Source organism: Moschus berezovskii, chromosome 1 (genome assembly GCF_049115385.1).
Source record: "Moschus berezovskii isolate FMDL1 chromosome 1, NW_MosBer_1.0, whole genome shotgun sequence".
Classification (NCBI taxonomy): domain Eukaryota; kingdom Metazoa; phylum Chordata; class Mammalia; order Artiodactyla; family Moschidae; genus Moschus; species Moschus berezovskii.
In genome coordinates, this window is record NC_142460.1 from 12,452,133 (window position 1) to 12,465,954 (window position 13,822).

At 41.4% G+C, this 13,822-nt stretch overlaps 1 protein-coding gene across 17 annotated transcripts in view; it reads right to left on the reverse strand.

Moving 5' to 3' along the window:
* TBC1D5 (TBC1 domain family member 5) overlaps positions 1-13,822 on the reverse strand; it is a 623,629-nt gene that overhangs the window by 300,206 nt on the left and 309,601 nt on the right. For 16 of the 17 annotated variants that reach the window (XM_088835359.1, XM_088835371.1, XM_055416924.2 and 13 more), the window contains one exon: positions 945-1,053. The exons of the other annotated variant lie outside the window; for it this stretch is intronic. In XM_088835359.1, coding sequence (XP_088691485.1) covers positions 945-1,053 — 109 coding nt within the window. The remainder of the gene's footprint in view (positions 1-944; positions 1,054-13,822) is intronic. 17 annotated transcript variants of the gene reach the window in all.

Genomic DNA, 13,822 nt, shown 5'->3' on the forward strand with positions numbered 1-13,822 from the left:
CTCAAAAAGACAAATTTGATTTAATTTAGTTTAATAAAACATTAAAATAAATCTGGGTTTGAGTTTATTTTTAGCAAAGGAAGGAGACTCAAAAAGTTAAACAACTTGGAGTGGGGGAGGGAGGCCCGAAGCCTCCTGTACAAACATCCAAGCAGCAGGACCCTGCCTTCTCTGCCAGCACCAAGTAGAAGAAAAATGTACTTTAATTATTAAACCTAAATTATTAAATTTCAAACTGTCTAATACATTATGTGTTCCTTACTGTCTTCACTTGCCGGCTCCGTCTGCTCAATTTATGCAGATGAACCCTAAACAACTTTCAAGAGAAGTCATTTAAAAAGTGAGTCTCAATCTAAACTGACTCATTCTGAGAGAACAAAAAGGGACAGGTTTCCAAGCCATGACAGAGACACTGCAGATCATCATTACCCAGGGGCGACCAACGGCCTTCCTCTGGAGGAAACGGACCTCATCTCTCTCCACTTCTCCTTCTCGTGCCCTTCACTGTGTCTCCAGTACAGAAAATACAAAAGTGTCCTTCCTGTCTGCTAGTCGTGAAGAAAGAAAAGCGGGTGACTGCCTGACAGCACTTGATAGAACAGGAACCTGAGAGCAGTCACCCACCACCCCTGCTTAGTGCCAAGGATTTCCACAAATGCCTGCAGGCACCCAGAAGGCATTGCTTGAGTTCCACACCATCAAACGGGATGAAAAGACCGGTATTTCAAATGACTCCTGCACCATCACTAGCTATCCAGGACGAAGGCGCTTGCTTCAACCTTATTAGCAAATGTCCTATGAAAGATAAACTGAGATAGCCGAAACCTCGCGAGGGAAGTCTCTTGGAAAATTCAGTGATCCCCCGCATGGGTGATCTTCCAGGGAATCAGGTAATGTGTTGATAGACTGCAACCACAAACTGTAAATAAATATTTTCTTCTTACCTTCCAGCAAATGCTGCGGAACCTGCTGCTTCTCAGCTGCCCATTAATCCCCTTCTGCCTTACTGTTGCCAAGTAATTGTTGTTTACAAATAGTTCTTCCCATTCTTTCCTAGATGCAAGAAAGCAAAGCGTGGGGATCCTTTTGTTAAAATTCTTCTGCTTGGAGAGGAGTGCTACAGGAATTTAATTTTTAATATGTCTCAGAGATGCACCCTTTAAAATATATATATTTAGTTGTCTGTTTCTGAATGCATGGCTGTCTTTTTGGACAGAGTTCTCCTGTAGATTTAATGAATATGTAGATCGCTATAATTATGCCAGCTACTGAAATTCATAATGTCTATGGAGGCTATTCCACTGCCTCTTAAATGTTGGTAGTTCAGTTCAGTGAATCAACAAGAAAAAAAATATTACTACAAGTCTATGACTGCTTTAGACACTAACAAAGATCTACCTGTTCCAAAAACACACAACCAGAATTTGGGTCGTTGATTGATCATATTGGCTTCTCACCTGAAAGAGCTCATGAAATCAACTCACTTCTCTTTCACGTAAGGCTGGGCAGTTAAACAGAATAGAAGACTATTTCCTTTAATTTTTAGTACTGTTTACTATCGAAATCTTTGCAACTTCTTTTGACATGAACAGTTTTAAAATTTTAACAGGTGCAAGCGAATGTGAAAAAAAATTAAAAAAATTAAAAAGCCTCACTGTAAAAACTGTGAAAGGCAAGCTTGAGTACCTTGCCGTACCTATGGCTGAGGAGATAAACAACTGAAATATGCCTCCCAGGCATGCAGACACCAGGGGCCCAACACCTGTGCCTCATTAATATACAAGTAAATCTGCTCTACTGGGAAACAATTGGAAATTAATTGTCCCAAACCAGTTACTGAGTTTGAATAAAGGAAGCAGACCTACATTCTCTGCATCTTCTACCAAACTAAACATCAAGAATCATTTGTCAACAGTTGAGGCTACTAAGTGCAGCTTTATGAAATTTCTCTCAGATTCCGTAGTGCCACAATAAACTGATAATGTAAAAGTTATTATCAAAGCTGCAAGCCTGGCACTCTCTTCAGAAAGACGGACTCAAATGGAAGCCGCGAAGCCTCCCGATCGTCCTCTGCATCATGCGCGTGGCTGCCCCTGGCCAGGCCCCACTCGTGATCGGAAAGAAGAGCCGTACACGAGGCGACCTCAGATTCCGCATCCCAACCAGCAGCACACCTAGCGTGCTGACCCCTGACTTCAGAGCAAGCTGCGTTTTCCACACCCAGCCTTCCAGGAGAATGGCTGAGGCGTGGTAGTCCCTAATGCCCAGAGCAGAGAACCTCAGCCCTCCTCCGCAGCCCTGCACTGGGAGAAATAAATTCGTACCACCACTCCATGGAAATGTCTTATTTCCATCACCCTAGTCAAAGAAGAAACTAAATTCCATTTAGAGTTTTACTCTCTTCTGTATCATTAATGAAACAAAAATTTTCATGATTTTGGGACATTTTATTTATTCTTTTTTAAAATGTCCTTTCTTGTCCTTTGCCCATTTTAAGCAGTACAGGCTAGTGACCAAGAGGGCAGACATCAGAACCACGTTTCTGTGATAAGAAGAAAGTCATCCATTCAGAAACAACATAATTTACTAGGTGTGCACGCATGCTCAAAATCACTTAACCTGTGACTCTGCTGCCTCATCTATAAAATGGAGTAATAATAATAGCAGCTACCTCAAATAATTACTATGAGAATTAAAATATATGAAAAACCCTTAGAAGGGCACCCAGCATATCATAACAGCTAAAAATTTAATATTGTAGTAAATTATAACACTGCTTTTATCTGGGCTTATTGGTCCAAGAGAGAAGTGTTTCATACATTAAAGACACTGCTGTCTTCCATGTATGTGTATTTTTAACCTAATTATTTTGATTTTCAAACCACTGAAAGTTTTCATATATAATTTAAACCTAACATTTATTTCCCCTTGATTCTCTTTACATTATTTTCATGCTTAATTCTTAGCCACTTCAAGTTCAAGGAAATCAATTCTTGGGGTTTTTTGAAAATTACTTTAGTTCATTTGGACTATCTATGATATTTTAAATATACTACTCATTTCCCATTAGCTTCACATATATCACCCACATCTCATTGTTCAAATTTTGCTTTTAGTTTTAGTCAAAAATGAGAAAAAAAAAATGAACAAAGAACAAAACAGGCGTACATCTCAGAAAACGTGCTTCCGTTTAAATAGCTTATAGTCTATGAAGAGAAAACACAGATTTCAAATGGAATAACTTGTCTGAGAGCATGCAGTGCCATGGCCTGAGAGCAACAGCATTTCCCAGGTCAGAGAGGGACAGTGCGAGGCAACGACCCCCCAGACTCTTCCAAAAGTGGCTCCTGTGCACACTGTGAGGGCAGATGCAGCTGGCGAGACTCACTGCCATCTGGTCAAGCTCGGCGGCCTTTTAAGGTCAAGTTACACAGCACTTATGTAATGAAGGATAATTATTTGTGAGCTCAAACAAGACCTCGTGCCTTGATTACAGCGTTGGTAAAGAAAAAAGGAGACGGAGGCATGTGAAAAGGAAACATTCTCTCTGAAATTCACAATTACTTAATTTATTCAGAGGTACTTACAGTTCTCATTCAGACAGAAATCTCAAACTGATGGAGAGCTCTGACCACAGAGGCTCATGAAGGCCACAAAATAATCTGTTAATCATTGTTTCTTCCATGGGATGGCATTCTGCTATTAGCGGAGATGCACAGCAACCACAATAAACATTTATTCAGTGCCGACTGTGTACTGAGCACTAGTTAAGGGAGCAAACGGGTGTGTAAACCAATAATCATGTCATTAAGACAAAGCACTCTGGCAGTTCAGAGCAGGGAGAAATAGTTTTATATAGAAAATTAAAACTCAGTGTAAAACACGGTAAACAGTATCCCCACAGGCACTGAAATGCCACCCCAGAAACTGAGCTGCCAGGGGTTGACCAGTGTGTAGAGGACAAACTGTGAGAAAGTTGAGCCCGTTGAGGGGAGCTGGACCAAAAGAAAAGTTCTTTCCAACCACAGATACGAATGGTGGCCAACAATCCTGAACCTGGGAAGAGAATATTAAGTACTGAGGAGTCGTTGGTGGAATTTTTCTGTTTAATTAACAAGAGTAAAGAAGAGATAGTCGTTAACTTTGTCTTACATAAAACTATATAGTCTGTCGTAGCAGAAATCTAGCACTGATGCTCTCAAAATACTAAAAAAAAAAATCCATTCATGTTATGATATGTTATATTTTGGGTAAATCACTTTTAACCTTTCCAACAACCCTCCTGACTATTTTTAACCCCTCTTTATGAATGACAAAACTGAGTCTCAGAAAAAGTAAGCAAGCTGTCATGAGCGAGACAATGAGAATAGGGACAGGTGGTCCCGAATGATGGGGCCGACAACAGCAAAGGGAAGCATGGCTCTCCACACAGAGGGCAGGACAGGAATGTGTCCTGTATTTCCTTCCTCACAGTTTTGGGTTTTGAACATGAGGTCCAAAAGCACAGAGATGCATTTTCACCAACGGGACTGAGAAGGTAACTCAGCAGATGCTGTGAATGGTTAGGAACACAGGGGACGTTTTGCTGCCTAATCGCCTCGGATGGAACTAGAGAGACCAGCCCTTAGAACCTCTCATAAACATGCCCTGGTGCCACCTAGTGGCCGCGTCTCTGCAGTGCAGGCACGGGGTCCCTGAAAACATGTTCCGTGGCTCTCTCAAGAGTCTTCTTCAGCACCACAGTTTGAAAGCATCAGTTCTTCAGTGCTGAGCCTTCCTTATGGTCCAACTGTCACATCGATACACGACCACTGGAAAAACCACAGCCTTGACTAGACGGACCTGTGGCAGCAAAGTAATGTCTCTGCTTTTTAATGTGCTGTCTAGGTTGGTCATAGCTTTCCTTCCAAGGAGCAAGCGTCTTCTCATTTCATGGCTGCAGTCAATGTCTGCAGTGATTTTGAAGCCCAAGAAAATAAAATCTCTTACTATACTTCCCAAGATATGCAGATAAAATGAGTATGAAACTGGTTAGCACCTTCTACATTTTTTTGTAACCTGAAGTTTACATAAATGATATGGCAATTTTGAAATGAAAAAATTTCTGAATTGCTCTCCCAAATGAGGATACACATAAAAAAACACTCTATTGTATATTTTACATAATAGTTTTACCCCATTGTTTGGTGTTCGTTAGACAAGGAACAATGTCTCTATGGAGCTAACACAAGAAACCCCAACAGCACAGGCTATCCACAGTTTAGTACTGAGGGCCTCCAATCGCTTGGTTAAGAGGCACGACGTTGGCTCTTACAGATAAGGAAGTTTCTGAGTGGAACAGAGAAGGGCTGTCACCACAGGGAAGGTTGAGACATCAGTGCAGAGAAGGGGGAGTTATGGTAAGGGGAGGGTGGTCTCTCAGCGATGGCCAGTCAACCACGGTCGTCTTGTCTCTGAGGTCTGACCAGAGTAACAGGAGGACTAAAGGCCAGGCCAAGGAAAGGTGCTCTTTAAACTGGACAAGATCAGAGTTAGAAGGGCAGAGTGGAACCACAGGTAAGAAAACTGCACCTGATGTGAAATGGTTTAAATAATTTTACTATCCTAAAGTGCATGCCAATATGGGAAAGACTGCCATATTAATTATGATCACATTTGCTTTATCAAATGCAAAGGGAAAAAGGACACAGTCAAATTTTTAATTTGCATAGAAATGTTAGGGAAAGATTTCTCTTAATTAAAGGACTGTACCATGATTCCAATATCCACATAAAAAAGTGTGTGTCTTTATAAATTTTAAAGGTATGGTTTTAAAAACACTATTGAAATAGAACAAGGAACATCTAACTTAAAAATCAAAGGAAATGGGAGAAGCATAAATTAGGAATGTCAGCATCAGACTCTAAGTGTGGCCTCAGATCTGGGTAAAGCTACGTTAGGACTGCAGGTGTCGAGATCAACCAGATAAACACTGATGTTATCTGTAATTACCTCATTTTTAGCTTAAATCACAGGTAATGAGGGAACTCAGAGACTCTGAAAGGCAATTAGAAATTGTACTGGCTTTTTTGCTTCCTATATCAGGAATTTTTTTAAAACTTACTTTTATTTTTAAAGCTTTCTTTTCCCTTCATAATGAAACATCAGGGCATATTACTTACACACATAAAAACAACTCACAATTACTCATAAGCCTAAAATGGATTTCTTCATATTTCTAGGTGAAAAACGTTCTCATGTGATGAGGCTCCATTGAAACAAAGGTAGCAGACAGTTCAGGGTGAGGCAGTTCGTTAAAATCAATTTATCATCATGCTTTGATTCGGTTTTGGATTTAACTGTGAATCAAGAAAGTCTGAGCCTCCAACTCAATATCCATATGGTAGATAATGAAGAACTGAGTTAGCAACAGTTTTGGACTGCCAGATATAATACTCTACTAAGCAGGTGAAATATAGCTAGTGCAACTGAACAATGATACACCTTAATTAATTTAAACCTAAATTTAAACAGCCGCACGCAACGAGTGGTTCCTGTATCAGACTGTGAAACACAAAGTGCTTTAGGATGATAATCACACATACGTTCCTTTTGTAAAGTAACGACTGTAAAGGTTCAAGAGACGTACAGATAAATACGCACAGGACACCACATAGAGCGGTGCTGGGGAAAGAAGACAGAAGTGCCTCAAAAGTCAGACAAGACAAACGGTCTCAGAGTCAGGTGACTCTGTAAGAGAGGGACACAGAGGGAAAGTCACCCCGAGTGGAAGCAGGCTGCACGCGCACACGTTCGGCTTTTCCCTTTTCGCCTCTCACTGCCTGCGCTTCCGCTCCGCCCCGCCCTCTGCTCCTGCTTCCTCCCCCTTCACTCACACAAACCAGTGATGTGCCCCCCAACACAAGGAAGCGTTAGAAGGACAGTAAAGTTTATGATGACATCTATGGTCCATCTATAAGTTACTAAAAATTAGTGATACTGAAAAGAATTAGACCCAAGATTTGAACTATGAGCATAATCTAACCATACTCAGCAAGAGACTGGCTCCAAGATCCAGGAAATGACCATTTAAAATGAAAATCAACGGGCCATGTGAGCAAATAAACTTTAGTTTAAGGTCAGTGTGTGCTTTGTAATTTGTTAGACTAACATACCTGGGAAAACAATTTTACATGGACCCCTGGAAAAGGAAATAACCCCACTAAAGGGTGAAAAAAACTAAAACATCATGCTTGCATACCTAATTTACCTGGCATGATGAAAGGCCAAGGTATGCCATATAAGTGATTTTTCTTTTCTCAACTCAGAAATGTTGAGAGTACCAAAACATTTCAAAAACTTAGAGAAATTTTTGTCCAGATGTTATATACATTTGGATAATGGATGGCCATTTGCTTCTACATTAATTAACTCGACACTGCTTGGCTTTTGAAGTTTTCCATTCCATTTTTAGTGGCATTTCTCTCATAGAGACACGACTGTCAGGGGATCAGCTACTGATTTGTAAAATGATATGTTAGCTTTCAGAAATCCTAAATTTGCACCCTCTGTCACTTGCTCATTTTGTCTTTTTTTTAAAAAAAGACAACAAACTAGACTTTGAACTCTCATACACTCTAGCCTATTTCAACAACATAAATTAAAAATAGCCTTTTTTAATTAAAAAAATGAGAAATTAGGTAAATGGAAGCATATTAAGAACAGGAAGGACTTTCCTGTGACTAATTCTACCTAAATGAACAAACTCCTTTTATTCCATCATTTTCCCCCCATTCCTAACTTTCTGATTACATCCTCCTTGGGTGAAGCTATTAGAAATCTGACCTCTAAATAAACGACACGCTGCTGCATTTCCAAAGAAGAGGGATGGTCGCTGTTTTTAACACTGGACATCGAGGAGCCTCTGAAGTGAAGGAATCGGGCTGTGGAGACCTGGCAGCAGTCTGCACGCCGCCGCCCACGCAGCACCAGTGGGAGCAGTACTTCTATCACCAGTTTTTGAAAACAGCTGTTCCCGATCAGTGGAAGATGAGTGGTTTTCTCATGACCTTCTTGCCCAAATTAAATTATGCTTTAGAAAAAGTCCTGTGTTGATGTGCAGATGTATTTGCCACTGATGAAATTTTACGTTATTTGAAAGTTCATATACTTCAAAAGAACCAGATCTAGTCTTGACTTCACAAAACACCTTTTGTTACTTTGTTAGGTGTTATTCTGTTAATCTGTACACTCGCTAACTCAGGCATTTCCAAATGAATACAACAAAAAATTAATTATATGACCATATAATGAACAAACGGGATATTTTCATAAAGTTGTTGTGAAATGGTACTGTAAGACTGCAAATCAGCACCAGAAGAAAATTTTCATTTGTTTCCTACAGAACTTTTAAAAATATTACAATTAAGAATGGTACCTAGCGATAAAGAGGCATGGGTTGCTTCCCTAGGGAGAAGTCTCCACCAGCAGCTCAGGGTGAAACATGGATCGGGAGCAGAGCTCAAAATGCCACACAGACCCCTCCTCTGGCTTTACTTATCCTGCTCCATTCTCCCTCTCCCAAATCTCTCGGGGTTGGGGCCGGGGGAAGAAAACTGGCCCCTGCTCAACTTACAAAGGAGAGACGCAGGCTCTGGGGTGGCCCTGCGGTGAGGTGGGTGAGCATGAAAAGTGAAGTACTTTGGAGACTATAAATTTATTCCTGTAGCTGAACAAAATCCAAACCACCGGAGCGCTGGGTCTGGCTCCATGACAGTGGCGCTCTGCCACTCAAGGGAGCCTCAAGAGAGCCTCAAGACCTAGAAGCAGGTTAGGAACTGGAGTGAGAGCTAACTATCCTGTTGTGTTTCTGATGGGTTCAGAGACTTGAACATGTCATCCAAATTACTTTTCTAACATTAAACAAGGAAGTGGAAACCCAGTCTCTGAAACTCCTTGAGAATATGTCAACCAGACTAAACTACTCCTGCACCTGTCTCAGAACGGGGCCTCTAGGATGCCGGAACGAGCAAGGCCTGCGTGTGGGAGGGAGCCAGGATGTCTCTTACATTTCAAATGGCCAGTTTCTGTTCCACGGCAGGTTTACTGGCTTCTCCTTTATTTCTAGGCACATAATACTCACTCTCAACTATAACACTATCAGCTGTTTCATATAACTTTGTGCAAGAGTCACATTTTCAACTCCCAGTTAAAACTTTTGATCATTGATTTAGATATATCAAACATCTGGGATACACTGAAGTTCCTGCAAAGTAAAAATGTCCCCACAAAGAAACACTTCTGTATAAATGCACACACAAGAGACAGACACTGACAAATATAAGGCCAATCGAATCTACCCGTTCTGAGGGCCCCAAACCCTAAAGAATGCATTGTTAGCACAGAACATAAGGACTCTCTTTGTCCATACTGTTCACCTCATGGAGAACTCCATTCCTCCACTATGCCGAGCAAACACACCTTCTTCCTAACCAGCACCGACCCTCACTGGCAACTAGCCACCTGGCACTCCCCTAGTTCTTGGTGAAACGCCTGCCCTTGCAACAGCGGTCTTCATTTATGCTAGCTGCGGGCAAGCCTGCCTCCCGGCCTAGATGGCAAGCGCACCACGGTGGGCTCTGAGGCCCTCTCTGGGTCTAGCTCACTGGCTGGCCTATGATGGGTGGAGAAGAACGAACCGCAGAATGACTGCAGATATTCAGCTCTCACACTGAACAACAACAAACCTTCATACACACACACAAATGTCAGGAAAGCACTTGTGAACACTCTAGAGTAAAAATAAAAAATAGGATTATTAATCACTGCCGATTTCCCTCAAAAGGCAAGGTAATGAGATACAGAGAAGAGAGAAATGTTAAATACAAATTTTTATTGAGATATTCTATGTAAATTTCATCCTTAAACTATATCTTTGAGACTTGGAAATTGTCCATCAAATCAAACATCAGAAATTAAGCAGTATAATGAACTAATTATATAATGTATCGATAACGATGTAAGCAAGCTATTTGTAGAATGTTTAAAAATACGTATAACTTTTCACTTTTTTTTTTTTTTGAGTATTTTGGAGGGAATTTAATATATAAGTGATGAAAGAGGGGAGAAGCCAAACAGATTAGCAACAGCTGGAAGCTACAAAGGCTGGGAGCACAAAAGGAGCAGAGGGTGTTGATGGAACCCAGAATTCAGAATCACCTGGCAGAAGCCAGTACAATGAGTCCCCTAAATACAAATGAGTTCCATCCCGAAAGCACATTTGTAAGTCCAATTTGTTTATAAGTCCAAAAATGTTAACTTGGGTACCCAACTAACACAGTTGGTTATGTTGTATGCTGGTATAGGTTTTGTAATACTTTTCATACATATAATACATAACAAACACAAAAAATAAACAGTTTTAATCTTACAGTACAGTACCTTGAAAAGTACGTGGCACAGATGGTAAAGAATCTGCCCGCAATGCAGGAGACACAGGTTCAATCCCTGGGTCAGGAAGATCCCAGAGAAGGGAATGGCGGCTCACTCCAATATTCGTGCCGGGAGAGCCACATGGACAGAGGAGCCTGGCGGGCTACAGCCCATGGGGGCACAGAGTCATGACCGAGCGACTCACACTGTCACGCAGTGTAACAGCTGGCATACAGCAGCTAGCAAGGAGTGAACGGGCAAGAAGAGCTACTGACGGGAGCAGGACGGGGAGGTGGGAGATGGTGGAGCTGAAGGATCATCAGCAGTAGGAGGCGGAGGGCGGGCTGCACTTTCACTCATCTTGATACTGAGGGCACAGGTCTTAAGTAAACGATCCGCTGAGATCTAGGCAGCAGCTCTTTGTTCTCATCATGCATGACATGGTAGCACTGGATTGCATTCTGAACACCTGTGTACTGTTCTGTGTTCATGTCCGATGCCTCAAAAACTATCCTCAAATAAAATCTCCTTGCCGTTTCCTGTCATGAATCCCTTTGGTTCTTCAGTTTCTTCTTCTTCCTCTTGGCTCTGTCCTTCCTCTGAGCATCTTCACATCTTTGAAAGTTTGCAACTTGAAGGTTCATATGTAGGGGACTTACTGTACCAAAGAAGAGAAAAAGCTACAACCAAAGACCCTGCTCATGGCAGAGAGAGAGAGAAAAAAAAGGTACAACTTCTAACCTTCTCCCTCTGTCTTTCAGGAGCTTCTATTGGCCAAATGGAAGCTACATCAAGCCAGAGGCCAAGGAACCGGAGAAGTGTGTTCCCTGAAATAGCAGGTAGGAACAGGAAAGAGACAGGAAATGGGTCTGACCACAAACAGGAAAGCAATCTGTGCATTTGAGCCAACTTTTCACTTTTAAACCCTAACTCTATGCATTATTTTCTCAAGTTAAGAGTTCAATAACACAGTTCAACATTATTGATCAAATATTTAATTGAATCTCCCCGTCCCCAAAAAGCGCAGTGAGCTAATATACATTACAGATGGTGGCAGTGGGGCTGACGGGGCATTTCCACCAGGAACCCAGGAGGAAACTTCAGTGCTTCCAGGGGACAGGACTCAGTGAGGCTGACTCAGAGCAGCTTACTCCCATATTTCAAATGTATGCCTGTCTTTTCAAAGATAAACATTTACACAGCCTTGGATGATTGGAGACTGCAGCTGACTTTGTAAATAAACAAATATGAAAAAAAAAAAAATTCCCCAAAGCCTGGCTACAGACAATAAGAAGAGCTTGAAGGGGCTTCTGAAGGAAAGGCACTCAACCTGTTAACATGTATGCTCAAGTCAGTTTGGCTTATGTTAATTTGAGGCTATAAATGCAAATAAACCAGTTAGTAATTTAAGTGAAACGTTACCTATTTTCAGAGCCTCACATGATCAATGGTTAGTTCAGACAGATAATATATTAGAGAGAAATGGCGCTACTGACCAGTTCCATGGCTGTAAAAAATAATAAAGCTGCTTGAAGAGGATATACTCATCACTAAAATGTGATGTTTTTTCTTCTTCTCTCAAATGTGGCTCCATTATGGAGACAAGAATTAACGGTAAAACTATGATTTTGGTTTACAGAAAATAAAATGATTAATTTTATACTCTCTGAAATTATCATTTAACTGTGTTACAGTCCTACTTGAGCACATGTGAAAAGAATTAAGAACATTTGATAATGTTAGGCTAAACAGAAGTATCAGTTTTCTAAATATTCTTTCTCTATAATCTATAGATAACTGTAGATATCTATCAGTCAGTTCAGTCACTCAGTCGTGTCTGACTCTTTGCGACCCCATGAATCACAGCAGGCCAGGCCTCCCTGTCCATTACCAACTCCCGGAGTTCACTCAAACTCATGTCCATCGAGTCGGTGATGCCATCCAGCCATCTCATCTTCTGTCGTCCCCTTCTGCTCCTGCTCCCAATCCCTCCCAGCATCAGAGTCTTTTCCAGTGAGTCAACTCTTCGCATGAGGTGGCCAAAGTATTGGAGTTTCAGCTTTAGCATCAGTCCTTCTAATGAACACCCAGGACTGATCTCCTTTAGAATGGATTGGCTGGATCTCCTTGCAGTCCAAGGGACTCTCAAGAATATTCTCCAACACCACAGTTCAAAAGCATCAATTCTTCAGCACTCCGCTTTCTTCACAGTCCAACTCTCACATCTGTACACGACCACTGGAAACACCATAGCCTCGAATAGATGGACCTTTGTGGGCAAAGTAACGTCTCTACTTTTTAATATGCTATCTAGGTTGGTCCTAACTTTCCTTCCAAGGAGTAAGCATCTTTTAATTTCATGGCTACAATCAGCATCTGCAGTGATTTTGGAGCCCCCCAAAAAATAAAGTCTGACACTGTTTCCACTGTTTCCCCATCTATTTCCCATGAAGTGATGGGGCCAGAAGCCATGATCTTTGTTTTCTGAATGTTGACTTTTAAGCCAACATTTTCACTCTCCTCTTTCACTTTCATCAAGAGGCTTTTGATGAAGCCTCTTCAAAATGTGTCATCTGCATATCTGAGATTATTGATATTTCTCCCAGCAATCTTGATTCCAGCTTGTGCTTCTTCCAGCCCAGCATTCCTCATGATGTACTCTGCATATAAGTTAAATAAGCAGGGTGACAATATACAGCCTTGACGCACTCCTTTTCCTGTTTGGAACCAGTCTGTTGTTCCATGTACAGTTCTGACTGTTGCTTCCTGACCTGCATATAGGTTTCTCAAGAGGCAGGTCAGGTGGTCTGGTATTCCCATCTCTTTCAGAATGTTCCACAGTTCATTGTGATCCACATAATCAAAGGCTTTGGCGTAGTCAATGAAGCAGAAATAGATGTTTTTCTGGAAATATCTTGCTTTCTCCATGATCCAGCGGATGTTGGCAATTTGATCTCTGGTGCCTCTGCCTTTTCTGAAAGCTGCTTGAACATCTGGAAGTTCATGGTTCACATATTGCTGAAGCCTGGCTTGGAGAATTTTGAGCATGACTTTACTAGCATGTGACATGAGTGCAATTGTGCGGGAGTTTGAGCATTCTTTGGCATTGCCTTTTTTTGGGACAGATCTGACCTTTTACAGATAACTGTAGATATTATTCTTAAATACTCATTTACTGCCACTATAGAACTATATGGGGCTTCCCTTGTGGCTCATATGGTAAAGAATCTGCCTGCAATGGAGGAGGCCTGGGTTTGATCCCTGGGTTGGGAAAATCTCCTGGAAAAGGGAAAGGCTCCCCACTCCAGTAGTCTGGCCTGGAGAATTCCATGGACTGTACAGTCCATGGGGCCACAAAGAGTCGGACAGAACTGAGCAACTTTCACTTTATAGGACTATATAGAATTATATA